We start from the raw sequence: 20,422 nt of genomic DNA on the forward strand, positions 1-20,422 counted from the left end.
CCCTCTAAACACCCTCCCCCCCAACTCAAATTTTTTAGCTCATATGTTGGAGAACTTGTCAGAACTGACTCCAGCTGATAACAGAGACAGGAAGCATCAGAGAGACAGGTAAATACTACAGATATGTGTTACAACCACTTTAAGGGCCTGTGTCAGCTGGCTTTTGTTTTCTTCAAGCAGCTTTTGCATTCTCAAACAAATACACTGAACAAAATTATAAAGGCAACACTTTTGTTTTTGCCCCCATTTTTCATGAGCTGAACTCAAAGATCTAAGACTTTTCTATGTACACAAAAGGCCTATTTTTCTCAAATATTGTTCACAAAACTGTGTTAGTAAACCCTTCTCCCTAGCCAAGATAATTCATCCACATCCACCTCACAGGTATGGCATATCAAGATGCTGATTAGACAGCATGATTATTGCACAGGTGTGCCTTAGGCTGGCCACAATAAAAGGCCACTCTAAAATGTGCAGTTTTATCACACAGCACAATGCCACAGATGTCACAAGTTTTGAGGGAGTGTGCAATTGGCATGCTGACTGCAGGAATGTCCACCAGAGCTGTTGCCTGTGAATTGAATGTTAATGTCTCTACCATAAGCCGTCTCCAAAGGCGTTTCAGAGAATTTGGCAGTTCATCCAACCAGCCTAACAACCACAGACCACGTGTAACCACACCAGCCCAGGACCACCACATTCATCTGAGACCAGCCACCCACTGCAACAATTGGTTTGCATAACCAAAGAATTTCTGCACAAACTGTCAGAAACCATCTCAGGGAAGCTCATCTGCATGGTCATCCTGCTCATTGGGGTCTCGACCTGACTGCAGTTCTTCATTGTAACCAACTTGAGATGGCAAATGCTCACATTCGATGGTGTCTGGCACTTTGGAGAGGTGTTCTCTTAACGGATGAATCCCGGTTTTCACTGTACAGGGCAGATGGCAGACAGCGTGTATGGTGTCGTGTGTGTGTGGGCAGTTTGCTGATGTCAATGTTGTGGATCGAGTGGCCCATGGTGGTGGGGTTATGGTATGGGCAGGCGAATGTTATCGACAACGAACACATATACATTTTGAATGCACAGCGATACCGTGACGATATGCTGAGGCCCATTGTTGTACCATTCATCCACGACCATAACCTCATGTTGCAAGGATCTGTACACAATTCCTGGAAGCTGAAAACATCCCAGTTCTTGCATGACCAGCATACTCACCGGACATGTCACCCATTGAGCATGTTTGTGATGCTCTGGATCGGCGTATATGACAGCGTCTTCCAGGTCCTGCCAGTATCCAGCAACTTCGCACAGCCATCGAAGAGGAGTGGACCAACATTCCACAGGCCACAATCAACCTGATCAACTCTACGCGAAGGAGATGTGTTTCACTGCATGAGGCAAATGGTGGTCACACCAGATACTGACTGGTTTTTGGACCCCCCCCCCCCCCCCCCCCAGTACAGTAAAACGACACATTTTAGAGTAGCCTTTTATTGTGGCCAGCCTAAGGCACACCTGTGCAATAATCATGCTGTCTAATCAGCATCTTGATATGCCACCCCTGTGAGGTGGATGGATTATCTCAGCAAAGGAGAAGTGCTCACTAACACAGATTTAGGAATAAGATTTGAGAGAAATAGGGCTTTTGTGTACATAGAAAAAGTCTTAGATCTTTGAGTTCAGCTCGTGAAAAATGGGGGCAAAAACAAGTGTTGCATCTTTAATTTTGTTCAGTGTATATATGAATGCAAAACGCTGTTGAAGCTGGTCAAATGTACCTCTCAATGAATTCTGCATGATCTCTGAAGCATCTTAAACTGATGTTTAACCACTTCCCACCCAAATCTCTCTATAAAGAGGACCTGTCATGGCTCATGCTGATGTTGTTCATCCTTTGTGATAGCAATAAAGTTTGTACAAAAAAAGTGTTACATTTTTTGTAAAAAATAAATTGAAAGCACCACCGTCCCACCATGCATACATGCGAATGCATACCTTACTCCCGCACGCATATGTAAATAGTGATCGCACCACACATGTGGTAGTGTCGTGAACATCAGAGCAAGAGCAATAATTCTAGCACCAGACCTCCTGTGCCACTCTAAACTGGTAACCTGTAAAGGCGTTTAAAGCGTCGGCTATGGAGAATTTTAAGCATTGTAGTTTGCCCCCATTCCACAGGCAGACGCAATTTTAGAGCATGACATGTTGGGTATCTACTTACCTGATGTAACATCTTTCACATTATGCAAAACAAAATTGGGCTAACTTTACCGTTTTGTCTTTTTTATTTATATTTTTTTTCCAAAAATATTGCGTTTGAAAAACCACTGCGCAAACACTGTGACATAAAAAATTGCAACACATATTTTATTCTATAGGGTCTCTGCTAAAAAAAAAATATATATATATATATATATATATATAAAAAATATAGAATATTGGGGGTTCTAAGCAGTTTTCTAGCGAAAAAAAAAAAAGTAGATTTTTACAAGTAGGAGCGAAAAGTCAGAATAGGCTTGGGAAGGAAGTGGTTAATGGATTTCATTGACAAAGGCCTTTAAACTGGCTGGTAGTGAACAATGACACATGCCCCTCCCTTATGTCTCCTGAGGTTCACTCTGCCTACCGTAGATGTAAACTCCACTCTAGTCCCACAGGTCAGTAAATTGCTAATGTCACAGCTCACATAAAGTCTTATTGCATGCCTTTGTCACATGTAAGTCTGCTTGTGACAAATTCCTGTAAGGAGTTGTTAAAGCCGATTACCCCATCTTTAGATGTGATGGCTGTATTCGGTTTTTTCTTTTTGTTCACCTGGTGATGCAGCCAGTAACCCACTTCCTGTTCTTGGATTGTCTCCACTCTGGATGGAGGAGCCACAGACACCCCTTGGACATCATCATATTCAATATAAGGAGGTTGTAGTGTTCAATTTACTAGAAGAATTTTATGGGCTTGATTAACAATTAAAGCTAAACTCTCGCCAGCTGGTTAAGCATTTTTTTATCTCTTTTGGCATAAAAGGTTTTGCATGAATAAATAAAAACTGACCATTGTATACCTGGTTGGTGTAAATGGTTCGTCTCAACCCTCTTTTGCTAGACAGCTTGGTCTGTTAAAAAAAAAAGACTAAAGCTGGCCATACATTTATACAATTTTCTTGTTCAATTTCTTTTAGATTTACCTTTCTATGTAGTACAAGGGCCTGCCAGATTGTATACAAATTGAAAGTGTTTAGGTTGACCTCATATTATATGGTTTTGGTAAATCTAAAGGAAAAAATCTTCAGAAAATCTTATAGTGTGTATGGCCCATTAAGCTGCCCATACATTTATACAATTTTCTTGTTCAATTTCCTTTAGATTTACCTTCAACTATGTAGTGCAAGGGCCTACCTGATAAGTGTTTAGGTTTGATCTCATATTAAATGGTTTTGGAAACTCTAAAGGAAAATTGTACAAAAAAAAAAAATGTAAAATGTATGGCCAGCCTTATTGTCAAGAGCAACAGGTGAAAATAAATCCTATAAAAACAAAGGCTGCCACCACATTTAAGGCTTGGAAAATTGCAATATATTCAAGTTTTTGGGTTTTATTGGGGATTTAAGATGTTGGTGTAATTTGGGATTTGCTGGAAACAGTGGAAGTCACTGCAGTACCCACCCTCACTGGCTCTTCTACTTAGAAAATGCTATTTTTATAAACTTGCTAGATATTGTGTGCATGTTGCAGAATGCTATTTGAAAGTACAATTATTCTTTAACCACTTGACCTCTGGAGGATTTAAACCCCCCCCCCCCCCCCCAATTTATGACCAGGCCACTTTTTGCGATACAGCACTGAATTATTTTAACCGACAATTCCGCGGTCGTGCGACACTAATAAAATTTGTCACTTTCTGCTACAAAACATATCCAATAAAATTGAAAAAGTCTAATATCTTCATAAATTTAGTCCAATATGTATTCTGCTACATATTTTTGGTAAAAAAAAAAAAAAAATCACAATAAGCGTATCTTGATTGGTTTACGTGAACGTTATAGTGTCTACAAACTATGGTATGTATTTATGGAGTTTTTTTTTTATATGGTGGTGATCAGTGACTTATAGTGGGACTCCAATATGGCAGCAATACAACACTGACAATTTGCAGGAACCAGCAACACTAATGCAGTGATCAGTACTAAAAATATGCACTGTCACTGTACTAAATGACATTGGCTGGGAAGGAGTTAAACATCTAGGGTGATCAAAGGGTTAACTGTGTGCCTAGTCAGTGTTTTGATGTACTGTATGTGTTGCTTCTAATAGGGAAGAGATGGATTCTAGTCTCAGCTTTATAGGAACACAGAATCCACCCCCCCCCCCTCATTGTCAGAGTGGAGATCTGTTTTGTTTACATAGAAAGAGCCCCGTTCTGTGTGGTTTACAGATGATCGGCAGGTGCCAGAAGACATTGAGTGCTTGGCCCCTGAAGATCAGCTTCTGCTGTGAATAAGCACAGCAGAAGCGGCCCGCGGGCAGCGCACGCTCCCCCTGCAGGCATAAGTGCAGGATCACATGGGTATATATAAGTGATCCTGCACAGAGCTGCCACCCTCTAGCAGTAAATTTGCTATAGAATGTTCAGCAAGTGGTTAAAGGATGTCTAAACCCAAGAATATAAATGTAAAGTTTTGCATCATACCAGCCCTCAAGTACAGAAAATACATGTGGATCTTGCCAGAGATGCAGAAATTGATATGCGAAAGACAAATATAGGTTGTTCCCTTTGCAAGGGAATCTTCCCCAGAATTTAGTGAATGTGGTGAAATTCCACTTTGTAAAGAATATCTAATCACATGCCAGGAAAACAGCATTTTTGCATGCACATAGTAGTAGTCAGCAGGGCTTCACCTCATTCTATAAGTTCTGAAGTAAATTATCTTGAAAAGTGAACAGTCTATTCCATATTTTTCTTTGGTAAATCAACTTCAGTGTCCGTGTCACTTCCTGTGAAATGAACTAAAAATCACAAGCGGTCTCTTTCTTCCAAGCTATCTTTTGTGAACTACAAATTCCCACACTCCCATGTAATGGAGATAAAAAGATGTAGAATTGTTTATAGTCCAAATCAGCAGAAAATCCTAGTGTGACAACCATGGCTCTACCCTCAGTAGTAGTGAAGCGAGTGTAGCCACTCTGGAAAATAAAGTATTACTTGAAGGATTACCTGCAGGGGGGGGGGGGGGGGGGGCCAGAACAAAACCATTGCAGCATCACACATAAGGACTTTTAAGCTGCATGATTTAAAATTTTGGATTTTGGATTTAGGCTTTGTTTTTAACCACTTGCCGACTGCCCGCCGCCTTTTTACTGCGGAAGGGCGGCTCGACTGCGTCCAGTGACTGGAGTGCATGCGGTTTCGCACGCTGCCGGTGCCGCGTACACAGCGGGAGGCAGGGTACAGGAGGAGCGGCGGCGATTGCTGCTGCCCTCCCGCAATGGTCGGAGAAACCGAGAAAAGACCCGCCTGTTTATGTAAACAAAGAAGGCGGATCTTCTGTCAGACAGGCAGGGACAGATCAGCAGTTTCAGCTAAGCTGAAACTGCGATCTCTCTGTGACTATCACAGAACCATCCCCTCCACACAGTCAGTAAGCATATTAGGCAAACATTTAACTCCTTTGATCACCCCCAGTATTAACCCCTTCCCTGCCAGTGTCATTTATACAGTAACAGTGCATATTATTTAGCATTCAGGTCATTAAGGGGGTGAAGTGGTTAACTATACATAGATTTAAACCTCCCAACACATTTTCACTTTATTTTTTGCAACTCAAGAAAAAACTGAAAAAAAGGACAGTAAAGCATTTAGAAAATGTACATTTTAATTTAATTTCCTAAAATAGAACGAGTTTTATTTTTTTCACCTAAAGAAAAGATAAAGTATGCATTTCCTTAAATGCAATTAGATCACACTTTGTGTATTTATTAGCAGAAAACAACATTAGTTACAGACTTTGTCTGCAGATGATGACATATCCTCAGCAGTAAAGGCAGCTTTTCAGTCTTCCCACACATCCCCATATTGGTTCTTTTTTACTGAAACACAAAAAATATCAACACGGATGATGAAAATGATCAATGCATGCTCCTATCCCATCATCTAATCAAACTCTAAATCACAAAACCCCACCTGGTTCACAGAAGTGCTTAAAATTAGGCCGCTTTCAGATCAGGTCCACCTGTCAGTTTTTAAGACGGACCTGATCAGACGCTCCATGCAGCCCTATGGAGTGGCGGATGTCAGCGGTGACATCTCCGCTGACAACCGCTGCTATTCGATCCTGTCCGTGAAATCCAGACGGATGGAATCCCTATTTTCCATCCGTCTGGAGGACTTTTATCCAATCTCCCATAGAGGAGAGCGGGGATGTGACAGGTCTGTCTCTGCAAAGTAAGCGGAGACGGATCTGCCATCCGCCTGCTCAGTGGGGATTGGTGGATCGATCCGTGCTGAGCAATACAGAGTCCGCTGGGAGGAAAGCCTGTGTGAAAGAACCATAAGGCCCCTTTCACACAGGCGGACCGTTCAGATCCGCCTGTCAGTTTTTTTGGCGGATCTGAACAGTCCCCCCATGCATCCCTATGGGGCATCGAATGTCAGCAGAGACATGTCCGCTGACATCCGATCCGTCAAATCTGGATGGATGGAAACCCTATTTTACATCCGTCCAGCGGATCGGATGAGAACGGACCGACGGTCTGTTCCTATCCGATTCCCCCATAGAGATGTATGGGGAACTGACAGCTGTGTCTCCGCACACAGTGCAGAGAACAGCTGTCATCCTCCTGCTCAGCGGATCGATCCCCGCTGAGATAAACGGAGTCCGCCTGACGGACGGGCTGTGTGAAAGAGCCCTAAGGCTTAAATTTACATGGGCATACTAATCTGTACACCCATGTGGGATGCACAGGTGTTTCATGCAGACAGCCTGTTCCAATCAGTGACTGAAAGAATGCTGGCTGCACAGATCTCCAAGCTCATTCCCAGATCAAGACTCAGTCTGTCTGCATCTTGGTCCATGCATTGGACACAAATGGATGTACACGCCAGGATATGCTTGGAAATCAATGCATCCGGCCGCCCGTGATTGATTTGCACAGGTTGTCTGCACGGGACACCCCACGTAGGTGAAGATGCCTTTAGTATGGGTGTAAAAATGGTACGCCCATGTGAATGAGGCTTTGCAGGTATAATTGAACATCTGCAATCATAGACATCTGAACAAAGATCTTTTGTCCAATGACAATGTGATTACCCTACTCCAGGGATCCTCAAACTTTGGTCCTCCAGCTGTTGCGGAAATTCACATCTCATGAGGCATTGTAAAACTGACATTCACAGACATGACTAGCTAGGCATGATGGGAATTGTAGTTCCTGAACAACTGAAGGCCATAGTTTGAAGACCCTTGCCCTACTCCTTCAGTCTTTTGTAATGAATATATTCTTTACATAGTGAACTTGCATACTGTATTTGTCATTTTAGTGGGAAACTACAGTGCACTGTTAAGTAGCTATATTCCACCATGTAGCAATTCTCTAAAAGTATGGTTGTGACATTAACATGTTTATATAGCTTCCCATTTCTCCATGACCATATTTCTTCTGTGACTGTTACCTCTATAAGGCCTGGTTCACAGTGGTGCGACATATGCTCCGACTTTGACATGTCGCATAATCAATGATTCCCTATGAGAGCCGTCTTAACTGGTCCAACTTGTGAGGGTCTGACTTTGGAAAAGGTTCCTGCACTACTTTGGTTCTATTTCAGCCCATTGAATATCACTGAAGTCATATCCAAGTCGGATCAGCATCTTAACTGTTCCGACTTGTGACATGCGACTTGTGCTCAGGAGGTAATGTTAGCACTGCAAAATGTATTGAAAAAAAAAAATCCATACCAGCCCAAGTTTCACTCATCTCAATTCGAATCCTGTTCGTTAAAGTCTGACCGATGTTGCAGGGCAAAGTCGGATCAGAAGTCGTGGGACTTTCATGTCAGAGCAGTGTGAACCCAGTCTTAGGCTGTAAATTCAGAATAACTGAAATCGCTTTGAAATATAAAATAAGCACCAGAGGAAATTTCCTGGACCAGCACTGAGAGGCAAAGTATTATGCAACCAATATGTAGCACTACCAAGCATTAAATGCTCTCAGTATATGTTTTATGTTAGCCACTCCTATTAATGTATGCAAGTATAAAGGATACACCTTAGCTGATCACAGCCTTAGCGACCCCTTCAAAATGACAACCATCGAAACGCCCATGGACAAATGAACACCCTTGGCCTTCCCCTGCACTGAGGGGGCACTATCCATACCCAACTCCTAGGACAGACTCACAACATCTCTGGTATGTTTTAGTTTTAATGGGCAGCACAGTAACAGAATGGTTCAAATCCTGGAAAGGACACCATCTGTATGGAGTTAGCATGTTCTTCCTGAGCTTGGATGGGTTTCTTCCTACCCTCTAAAGCACAGGTATCAAACACAAGGCCCGGGGGCCAAACCCAGCCTGCCAGGCCATTTCATGTGGCCCTCGCACCTCTCCTGAGCTAAGGCACCCCCCTCTTCGCCGTCCACCCCTTGTCTCAGCAGTTGGCAGCAGACAGGAGAGACTCATCCCTGCCCTTACCAGGAGTCAGAAGCTGAGAGAAGGACAGAACTCCTCCTACAGATCTTGTGCTGCTCTGTGCTGCAGAAGTTCTTCTCTCAGCCTACCCTGGTCTCAGCAGACTCTGGCAGCTGACTACTGCCCTCCTCTGGTCCTCCTCCGGACCCTACACTTTATGCTTTCCAGCTCTGCACCCAGCTTCTTCCTGGAAGCAGCACAAGGTAACTGGGCTGTGCTGTGCTATACGGGAGGGTGGGGGGGGGGGTAGGCTCTTGACATCTGATGTAAGGGGGTTGGGGTGCTTGGACATTTAGTCTTACAGATACAACCGGCCCTTTGAGGGGAACCATAATGCTGATGCGGCCCGCAATGCAACCGAGTTTGACACCCCTTCTATAAAGACATACTGTAAGGTTGTATGGCTTCATAAAGCACAGCCAGATGGATGACACCGATCACTTTGTTACAATTACAGGCTGTGGAAGAGATACAGGGACACACCAGATTGGCTCCCATCCCTGTCCTCTCCTCCTCCTAGTCCACTGCATAGAGGATTTCAAGAAGAGAATACCAAGTCCAATTTAAGTAGGTAAACTTGTTTAAAAAAAAACCTTGGATGAAAAAAACACGCACTACCCATTTTTCAAAACCCAATGCACTTTATGTGCATTATACTCTACTGTACGATGTGTTGGGGTATCCATTCACAACGAATCGCACTGCAATACACAGCACATAATGAATTACCGCATGGGTTTTAGACATTTTACCACATGCCACAACACATACACACAGTGGGGATGGGCTCATTATTTCGAATACAAGCCATAATGAGTTTTGAAAAAAATTTTGAGGAGATGAAATGAAATGAATAATAAATTAAATACCGTCAATCTTTGGTGCTCTGCTCTGTATGGGCCTCTCTGGAGTCTGTGGTTTTAGTACATCATAGGCACCCCTGTTTTTGTTCCTCAGCTCCTCGTAAGTCATAGGTGGTGGTTTTGCTGGTTTCTCATCATAATCAGGCTCTGCACATAATATAAAAAACACAGGACTTTGATTAAAAAAAGATGCCCATAGCATGATGTTTTCAGTAGTGAAAAGGACCTTTAATATTCTAAAGGCTTATAGGTTTTACACTACAGCACGATTAGACCAAATAGGACATTGTTCCCACACGGTGGATCATCAGAAGAGTACAGGCGTTTTTGGTACAAGAAGTCTATAACCCTCATCTTCAAATAAAAAAACCTTTCAGTGGAAGACTTGGGCCAGTCATTTATTTCAGGATCGCAATGAACAAAATGCCCATCAAGGGGAAACCTGTTTGCTGCTCCAGCAAGGAATAGAAGGAAGATATTGAATTAGGATTTGCTTTTTAGGTTTTTTAGATCTTGAATGGCTGGTATACCAAGACCTGTGGTGTATATAGGATTAAATAAAATGGTAGGTGATCCTCCATCATCTTGGAAAGCTTTGTGATCGCCTTAAAATGACCCACTAGAATGACTGCACTACTGCTTTAAAATAACCATATATGCTTTAAAAGATGCAGAAAGGATCTACCAATTGGATAACAGACATTTCAAATATACTATGGCATCATTTATGAGTAAAATAGTGTGGAGGAACAAAAGAAAATCTTTTTCTGAACAACCTGCCGTGTACCCCTCCCAGAATACAAGTGTTCTAATCCATCCAGTGATGTCAAAGAAGGTTCCGTTTCTTTCTCAGCAGCGGTACATGGCAGACATTCCTTCTGGACTGAGCAGTGGTCAAGTAATGGTGTGTGAGCATCACTCAGTCCTGAGTACTGTCAGCGAAGCCTAAATTATAAGGCACACCTAAAAGGGGGGTGTCAATGATAGGCTGGACTCACAGAAAAATGGGCAGAATGACTTGAGTCCCTTTCCGCCCAAAGAGGAAGCTGGGGACAGTGCAGGAGCATAAAGAGGATCAGTAAAGCTTGGGAACATTTTTATTTAATACAGGGAATGTGAACCAAAATAAAAAAAATAAAACTTTGAGGTGCTTGTAAAAAGGCAGAAGCTTTACTATCCTAATGCCTTCTATGTATGAAGATAAAAAAGCCTTCTGTGTGCAGCAGCCCCCCTGATACTTACCTGACCCCCTTCTCGATCCAGTGATGTCCATAAGTCCCCTGGCGGTCTGGGACTCTCCCTCCTGATAGGCTGAGACACAGTGGTGGTGCCATAGGCTCCTGCTGCTGTCAAAGTCAGTTAGCCAATCAGGAGAGAGAGAGGGGGGGGCAGGGCCGACCGCAGCTCCGTGTCTGAATGGATACATAGAGCTGCGGCTCAGCTAGGGTGCCCCCATAGCAAGTTGCACTAAACAGGAGGGAGGAGCAGGGAGCAATGAAGAGGGACCCAAAAAGAGGAGCATCTGGGCTGCTCTGTGCAAAACCACTGCACAGAGCAGGCAAGTATGACCCTTAATTGAATAAGCCTGCACAACTGTCTGTCTAATCCATCTGGAAAAAGTTGCAGCAGATGCAGGCAGCCCTTTCTTTGGTCCATCCGTGAGTACAAAGAGCAAATCTGACTTTCGAAAAGACTCAGTAGTCACAAAGTATACCCTGATTGCCCGAATCACATCCAAAGTATGCAGTGCAAATTCCTTAGGATGTTTACGTTTAGGACACAAGGAGGGTAGCACAATATCCTCATTTAAGTGGAAACTGGAAACCACCTTTGGATCTGGACGAAGCACCACTTAATCCCTGGGAACAACCAGATAGGGAGAACGACAGGACAACGCTGCCAGTTCCGACACCCTGTGTACAGAAGTAATAGCCACCAAAAAGGCCACCTTCTGGGATAAGGTAAGCAGGGGAATCTTCCGAATATTTTCAAAAGGAGATTTTTGGAGAACCGACAGCACCAAATTAAGGTCCTAAGGTGGCAATGGTGGTCTCGCCGGAGGTGCCAAGTGTCACACCCCCTGGATAAAGTTACGTACCAGGGAATGGGTGGCCAACGGCCTTTGGAAGAAAATTGCCAAGGCGGAGACCTGCCCCTTGAGTACTCAAGGCCAATTTTTGATCAACTCACCGTTGAAGGAAGGCCAAGATCCGACCCACCGAGTAGGAGCGAGAGGGAACCCCCAAGAAGCTCACACCATGCAATATACGACTTCCACATACAAGGACAGATCTTTCTAGAAGTCACTTTTCTCGCTTTAGGCAGAGTGGGGATCACTAAAGCAGACAATCCCCTGCCCTTCAGCACCTGGCTTTCAACAGCCAAGCCATCAAAGCCAGCGACTATAAAGCAGGATGGAAGATTGGCCCTTGAGACAGCAGATCCTCCATGAGAGGAAGTCTCCAAGGAACGTCTGCGACTAGCCTGACCAGGTCGGCGTACCAAGCGCGGCGAGGGGCGAACTGAGCGAAAGAGACCGTCTTGATGGACGACACCATCAGTCCCAGAACTCTCATACAAGTCAGAAGAGACGACCATTTGCTGGACAGCAATAGCAGAATCACAGTCTGGAGTTTGTGGAGTTTGTCCGGAGGAAGAAACATCCTGGCTGAGGACGAGTCCAAAGTCAGGCCCAGATAATCCAGTCTCATGGAAGGGACCAGGGACGACCTTTGAAGGTTCAGAATCCACCCGAACTCCTCCAGAGTTCTCATGGTTTGTCACTAGCGCCGTGGGAGACTCTGCATGGAGAAGCAAATTTTCCAGGTAACCCAGGACCAATATCCCCCGCTGGCGTAACAATGAAAGGACCGGAGCCAAGACCTTTGTGAAGACCCGAGGAGCAGAGGCGAGACCAAAGGGTAATGCCACAAACTGATCGTGATCCTCTCCCATGGCAAAACGCAGAAACCGTTGATGTCCTGCACATATTGGGATGTGAAGGTAGGCATCTTTGATGTCTATGGAGGCCAGGAAATCCCCCTGATGTAGGGAAGCCACCACCATGTGAATGGATTCCATTTTTAGTTTTTGAACTCGCACAAAGCAATTCAGTGCTTTTAGGTCCAGAATTGGATGCACCTTGCCTTCTTTCTTGGGGACCGTAAACAGGTTTGAGTAAAATCCCTTAAAACATTTCAAATTCGGAACTATTACTCCTTGTTGTAACAGGTCCTGCACCGCCCCAAAGAAAGCCTGTAAGCGATCTGGGGACGGTCGCACATTGGAAGGAAAGAGCCTTACCGGAGGGCGGATCCAAACTCGATCTCGAAAAAACTTTTTGTGTGCTGAAAAGGAGGAACCTCGTCTACAACGAGGGTCCTTACCCTTGTTAGCCTGGGAGAGAAAGGTACTCGTACACCCTGTAAGACCTTTGATAAGGTCATCAAGGTTAACCCCAAACAGGCAATCACCTTGAAAAGGTAGATCAGATAAGGCCTTCTTGGAAGTCTGATACGCCAGACTAGCATTTTAGCCAAAGTATATGCCAAACGACCATTTCTGACACCAACATTTGCGCAAATAGTGGAGCCACATCCAGCGAGGCATCGCAAAGAAATTGCAGCCCCTGAAACAAATAGTCTGCCAGCTCTGCAAAGGCAGGGGGGAGATGTTCCCCCTCCAGGTCCTGGCGCAGTAACTTAGCCCATTCAGTCAAGGTTTGTGACACAAGGGCAATAGTAAACACCGGTCTGAGTGCAGATCCCGCCAGGGAGTACATATTGCGGGCCACAGACTCCAACTTTCTATATGCCAGATCCTTAAAAAACGGGGAATCCTCCACTGGAATCAAGGTAGCTTCCACCGTAGGTGGCACAGTCCATTTCTTTATAAAGGAACTCCTCAAAGGGGTAGCATCTAGCAATCCGCTTAGACACCCCAGGGGGAACGCTTTGGGCGGTTCCACTCTTTTTTGACAATGTTGTCAAAATACGTGGGAATGGGGAAAACCGCTCTGGATGGCTTGTGAGTGCCAAACATAACCTGCCCCTCAGTCGCAGCTACGTACTCCATTTTAAGGGTCTCACACACAGATACAACTAGTGCACCCACCAGCGTCTTTTCTTGCACGGTGGTGGAAGGAGAGGTGTCATCCTCACTATCAGAAGAGACAGGGCTCAAGGCAGTAGACCCCGCAGGGAGACCCACGTGTGCGATGGCTTAATCATATTCAGAATCTGACCCATCAGTTGAGGCAGGGGTAGGCGGGAGGCGTTTTTTGGTTCTTCGCCCCTTAACCACTTGCCGACCGCCGCACGACTATTTACCGCGGCAGTCTGGCTCTCCTGGGCAAACTAGCGTAGGGCTACGTCGCTCGCCCAGGAGCCTCTAGGGGGCAAGCGCGCACCGCCGGAGGCGCGCTCCCACCCCCGCTCGTTCACTGACATCCCCGCGCAAGTGACCGGTGACTCCGATGTCCGCCCGTCACTTGCGATCTCCCGCTGGAGCGGGAGAAAGGCAGACGGCTAATGTAAAAAAAAGCCGCCTGTCATTCTCCCTGATCTAACTGCAGAAACTACACAATCCTGCTATGTAGGATCGTATGTCTTTGTGGTTACATAACTAGCCACGCCCCCCCACATTTAGAAACACGCCCCTAGGGATACATTTAACCCACTGATCACTAAGTTAACCCCTTCCCTGCCAGTGTCATTTTTACAGTAACAGTGCATATTTCTAGCACTGATTACTGTAGTAATGTCACTGGTACTCCCAAAAGTGTCAAAAATGTCAGTCAAGGGTCCGATCTGTCCGCCGCAATGTCGCAGTCCCGCAAAAAAAAAAAAAAAAAAAAAAATTGCAGATCGCCGCCATTAGTAGTTAAAAAAATAAATAAATAAATAAATAAATAAAAATGACATAAATCTAACCATAGTTAGTAAACGCAATGACTTTTGCGCAAACCAATCAAAATATGCTTATTGCGATTTTTTTTTTTTACCAAAAATATGTAGCAGAAAACAAATTGGCCTAAAATGTTAAAAATTTAGATTTTTACATTTTTTTGGGGGGGAATTTCATAAAAAAAAAAAAAAAAAAAAAAAAAAAAAAAAACACCCTGAAAAATATTGTTATTTTTTCTAAATTGTCGCTCTTTTTTTGTTTATAGTGCAAAAAGTAAAAATCTCACAGGTGATCAAATACCACCAAAAGAAAGCTCTGTTTGTGGGAAAAAAAAAGGACGTCAATTTAATTTGGGTACAGCATCGCACGACCTCGCAATTGTCCGTTAAAGTCACGCAGTGCCGAATCGCAAAATAGGCCCTGGTCTTTGAGCAACCAAATCCTCCGGGACTTAAGTGGTTAAAGGCCGCCTCCACCCGGGACACAAAAGATTCCAGGACCGCTGACAGTGTATCTATGGGTGGCTAAGATTCGAGGGGCCATGCGGCCTCCGAGAGGGGGTCAGGTGGGGAAACGTGTTCCACAGGGTCCATGCCACACCAGGGAAACCCGCAGAAAAAATTTGAAAAATATAGGAACGTCCCACCACGCTAAAGCGCCCCCCAAGAGGTTAGGCACAAAGGCACTGAAGACCCTCAGCAGAGAGAGAGAAAGAGACAGAGAGAGAGACCCCCCAGACTCACCACCCGGTAATGGGGGGTGCTTGACATAACAGAGGGGGAATCCCGAGGGTCCAACCGTCCTAGGAAGGGGCCCGTGTACACCCCAAAACTCACCATACCTGGAATAGGCGGGCACCATCTCCTGACAGAACCCCTCTCCACCGAAGTGTGGGGGGGCTGTCGACTAATAGGAACACTGCGACTCGGGTCTAGACCTGGTCGTGTGCGACCTGGCGATACGTTTAACTTGCAGGGCCAGTCCCCGTCTGGTGGGACTATGTCGCAGCCGACCTAGCACGGAGATGGGGTATGCGTGCATTCGCTGGCTGGTTGGGGTGACCACTGGATCTATACATTCAGCCAGTCGCCCAGATCCAGCTTAGTTGCTTGTAGATCTCACAGTAAAACAATCCGGAGAAAAAAAGCTAACTAGAGAAAAACTTTTTTGCCAGGACCATAGATCCCAGCAAGGAACTAGGTCCCTACTCCTGACTAAGCAGATTAAAACTGACATCCTATAGCAGAATGGGGGTGTACCACCTGAGATTGCCCATAGGCGTAGACAGAACTTTTTACTGCCTAGTGTCCTACTCCTGTAGGGGGCAGCATAACCCTACTGTTATGAAGAACAGAGATTGCGTCTGTCAATGAACGATAGAGAAACAGAGACTTTACTATCACTTTAATACAGTAAAAGAGAACATAATTACCTTGTGCAAGGTGATCGGTAATTCCTGATGTGGAGGATTCACTCATGGTAGCACTAAATGGCACTTCTGCAGGCCTGGATTTATACTGACTGGAAGGAGGTTCGGGTACAGGGGGCGGGGATGGTGAGGTTGCACTATCATCATAGGAATAACCAGCATTCAGTCCTGGGCTGTTCGGATTTCTGAAAGAATAACCAGCATTCAGTCCTGGGCTGTTCGGATTTCTGAAAGCATTAAAATGACACAAAACATAAAATCCAAAATGTAAAACACTATACAGATTAGGCTGCGATTTAGGGCACCAAACGTTTTACTATACAGATTACACCACCTACATGTTATAATAAAGTTAACTTGTCACATACCTAGGAAACACATAGTAAGCATACGATTAAAATAAAAAAAAGGGATATCATAATCATACACTATAGGAAGCAGGCAATGTTTCGTATACCCCGAGTTGTAGGCCTGTACCTTCAGGTGACTGGGCACTGGCAAAGCTTTTGAGGTCACAACCTCTCATAACCCTAACCCTACCCCACTTCATGAGTCCTCAGCTTCTTGCCCCTGTCCTAAGGTGGACCTCTTATCCCTTGCGGACAAATCATTCTTAGCTTGACTAGGTAGTTATTTATTTTTTTATTCTTTATTTAACTCTTCAACCATCTCCATTATTGTGTTTTCACAAAAAAAAGCAGTTCATCTGGATTGGCGCATAAACACCTGGACCTCATGCTGTGGGCAAGGCCTGTAATGTTGCTTTGGGCAATAGATTCTGCATGGGCGCTCACCTTGGCACTTACTGCAGGCTGCTATAAAGTTCCAGGGCCGTAGTCCTTTTTTACGGAACCCAGACCTTGAAGGTCTCTGGAGCCTGGACTCTTTATACAGTCCAGCATCATGGAAAGGCAAGACAAGGTCAACCTAAAATCGCTGACTGTTTCCATCAGACTGAGCAATGTTTGGAGTGTATTCACTTTACAGTGTAAACATTTCAAACTTGGCACTGAAATTCAACCACTCAGAGCCTAGTCTCAGGTAGATGAGCAGGAGTGACACGCCACAGGTTGCATACTTTAGCGCTACTTCAGCCTAGAGCCCTTATAAAAATGTACTCTGGTGCTTCCTCCAGCCCCATTACCACATGGACTACGCTACAGGACAGTCTACCCCCGCGTTGCTGCGTAAGCCTTCCAGATATGCTTACCTTTTAGTCTGCATTCTACTGCATGGGTACCCCACAGGGAAATACCCTCATACGTAGCTATGGCAGAGACCAGGTGAAAAGGAGCAGTGCCAAAACCAGGCGAACATTTGCTCTGGCGAAGGTCCACTCAACTTTACTTTCAATAATTTTTATTTAAGATTTAAGACATCAGACAAAGAAAAAAGTACTAAAATCGTAACCACAGCTAGGAATCAGATTTTGAAAATACAGTGAATAAAGGGCGTTTCTCCATAAGGTTTGTGAGAAAAGGGAGAGAAACAGAATGAACATTAAACATCTAAGTAGCTTCAAGCCATGTTCAGTCTACGTGTAGGCGGAACAGAACATCGAGAAGAATCGGTACACAATCGGAATCAAGAACTATTGGGAGAAACCAGTCAATTCACTAGGCAAATGCACATATAAGAAGAGGAGCCTCAGATAAAAAATAAGAATACAATAGGGAAAACAGAAGGGGAAATGGAAAAGAGAACAGTGAGAGGCCTGGGAGGGAAGAAAGCCCCAAATGCGGCACGTGAACATAATCGGCAGAGGGGCTCCACAACTAATTTTACTGGCAATTTGTTCATTGAGCAATATCCAAGACACCTTTTGCCTATACAGTGCGATACACTCTTTTTCCAAGACCGGGCTGTAGTACGTTTTGCAGCTAAAAGCATAAAGAAGATAAATCACTGCTTAGAGTGGGGAAGGTGCTCAACTGGTTCATTTAACATAACAAAAAGAGACTGTTGGGGGAACTGGGATTTCCGAAACCTTCTGTATCGTAACAAAAACCTTGTTCCAGAAACCCTGTAACTTCTGACACTCCCACCATATATGATACATAGTGCCAAACGAAAAACACTCAACTTTAGAGTGAAGAGGTTTCCCTTGCTCCAGAAGAGGAACCAAAATAAATGCTGGTCTCTGCATCTGATTCTATTTATTTTTCAGGCACGTAACAAGTGGCCTGATGAAAGCAGAATTTTCTTCTTTTTTGGCACAATTCCAATGACAACCAATCATAATGCTTTCATGCAGCCATCTTTGTCCAGGGCTACAAAAAAGCCATACCCCTTTCTACAGGTCCTCCATGTCTACCCAAGTTGGATCCTGATATGCCTGTCCTATTGTCAGGGTTACCCGATCCGAGGCAGAGGTGCTGAGAGGGCTCCCCTTGCGGCTCAGTGTGGCACACCCCTGGAGATGGTACAAAGGGTGTGGCGCCCCAAGTGGCACGGGTTACCAGCTGCAGGCAGGTAGGTAGAACCAGAGCAATCCGAGAGCGAACTGGAACAGGCTGGAATCGCAGCAGGGTATGAGTCTTCAAGGCTCTGAATCAGCCGGGCTACCTTGTGCCAAGGAATAGTCTCTAGTAGCGGAAACCGTGATACAAGCCGAGGTCATGCACAGGAGACAACCAGAATAGCCGAGGTCTTGAAGCAAGCCGGGGTCATACACGGTAGGTAACGGAAGCACGGTCAGTGGGAGAAGCCAAGGGTCAAACCAGGAGCAGGAGATCAAATGGAATCAGGAACAAGCCAAGTCACAACAGGAAATCCAAACAGGAAACAGGAAGCACAGGAACACAGGAAGCTGAGAGATAATCCAGCAATGAGTCTGATCCTATGGCCACCTTTTATAGGCCATTTCCCTAACAGGCCAGCAGAGGGCTGTGTCAGTTGAGTCAGGAGCATCCATTTCTATTACTGGCAATGTTGCCAGTTCTCCTATGGCCATTGTTCCGTGAAAAAACCATACCCGTGAGAAAACCATACCCTCGTCACTTCCGGTTCAGCTACGGAGGGTATGGATTTCTCACGGTAGTTAAACTTGCGGCGCTTACATTAAAACAGCTTATCTGCAACATAAATCATCTCCGCTCTTCGCCCTGTCACTGCCCTCATCTCCGGTAATAAATATAAAAGCGGATCACGGAGCCGCGATCGCCGTCACATTTACAGCTCATACTTCCGCCGCCGCTTTTATATTTATTACCGGAGATGAGGGAAGTTACAGCGATACCAGAGGAGATGATTGATGTTGCAGCCGAAGTGCTTTAATGTACCCGCCGCAAGTATTACATTAGACACAGTGCCGTGAGAATTTCATGCCCACCGAGCATGCGCACTTGTCAAATTCTTTCATGTTCATTTACGTATACGGGGCTCTGAGCATGCGCACTGCTGCGCTGCTCAGCTGTTTCAGACCGGAAGTGACGACGGTATGGTTTCTCCACGGGGTATGGTTTTTTAACGTTACACCATTTCCCTGACAGGCCAGCAGAGGGCTGTGTCAGTTGAGTCAGGAGCGACCATTTCTATTACTGGCAATGTTGCCAGTTCTCCTATGGCCATTTCCCTGACACCTATAAGAGGTCAACACAGAAGAAAATGAGGAGGATATAAAAAGCAGTATTAGAGGAGGCTGCGGAAGATTTTTTCTCCCTCCCCACCTTTACACTTTAAAGAGGAAGTAAACCCTCCTCTGACACTTTTACCTATAGGTAAGCCTATAATAAGGCTTACCTATAGGCACTGTAAATATCTCCTAAACATGTACCGTTTAGGAGATATTTACCTTACATGCAGCCAGTGACGTCACTGGCGCATGCGCTCTGAAGGAACGGCCGCTGGTGCCGTTCCTTCAGAGTCCCGTGCCGTGACCGTGCGTGGAAGTGACGTCACCACGGCTCCGGCCAATCAGATGGCCGGATGCCGCGATCCTGGAAGACAGGCGACTGGACATGTCGCCCGTCATAGAGGTAAGCGGGCGGCACGGCGGGGGCTCGTTCTAAGGTAAGTATTTCATAATGAGCTAGTATGCAATGCTCATTATGTGTTTCTCTTACAGGTTGCAAAAAAAAGTTGTATGGGTTTACAACCTCTTTAAGAGGGAGCTTCAAGCAACATACTTGCTGAAGTGGATAAGCTCATTGCTGCTGTGTGTGAAAGCCTTCTCAAGCCTTGAAACCTGCAAAATCTAGAAAGATATTCCCTGCTTGTGAACAAATAGAATTGGCAATTGTTTGAATGACTCTAGAAAAAAATGTCACTGCTCCAAAAATCATTGCTGAGATTTATGCAATGCAAGAAGTGTTCTTCAATAAGCAGTCTGTCCTGGTAGTTGATCCTATGCCTCAGTCTTAAACATTTCACAGTACCAATTGAAGAAAATCCTTTAACGATTCAGCAGGCAGAAAGTTTGAGATGCTTTTAAAGTTTTTTTTTTTTTTTTTTTAAAGGTTGAAAAAAAAAAAAACACAACCATCCTTTCTGTTCAACCTGAGTGTGTGCGTTTACGTTACTACAATTTTCAATA

The 20,422-nt window shown here is 44.8% G+C and overlaps 1 protein-coding gene across 1 annotated transcript in view; it reads right to left on the minus strand.

Annotated features, from left to right (window-relative positions):
- Positions 1-5,863: 5,863 nt before the first annotated feature.
- Positions 5,864-20,422, minus strand: part of OCIAD1 (OCIA domain containing 1) — a 42,339-nt gene continuing 27,780 nt past the window's right edge. The window contains exons 6-8 of the mRNA XM_082249502.1: positions 15,892-16,115; positions 9,561-9,701; positions 5,864-6,095 (exon numbers count right to left, since the gene is read on the minus strand). Of these exons, the coding sequence (XP_082105628.1) occupies positions 6,058-6,095; positions 9,561-9,701; positions 15,892-16,115 (403 nt within the window). The 3' untranslated portion in view covers positions 5,864-6,057. The remainder of the gene's footprint in view (positions 6,096-9,560; positions 9,702-15,891; positions 16,116-20,422) is intronic.

This window comes from Pelophylax lessonae (genome assembly GCF_965119305.1).
Source record: "Pelophylax lessonae genome assembly, chromosome: 1".
Classification (NCBI taxonomy): Eukaryota; Metazoa; Chordata; class Amphibia; order Anura; family Ranidae; genus Pelophylax; species Pelophylax lessonae.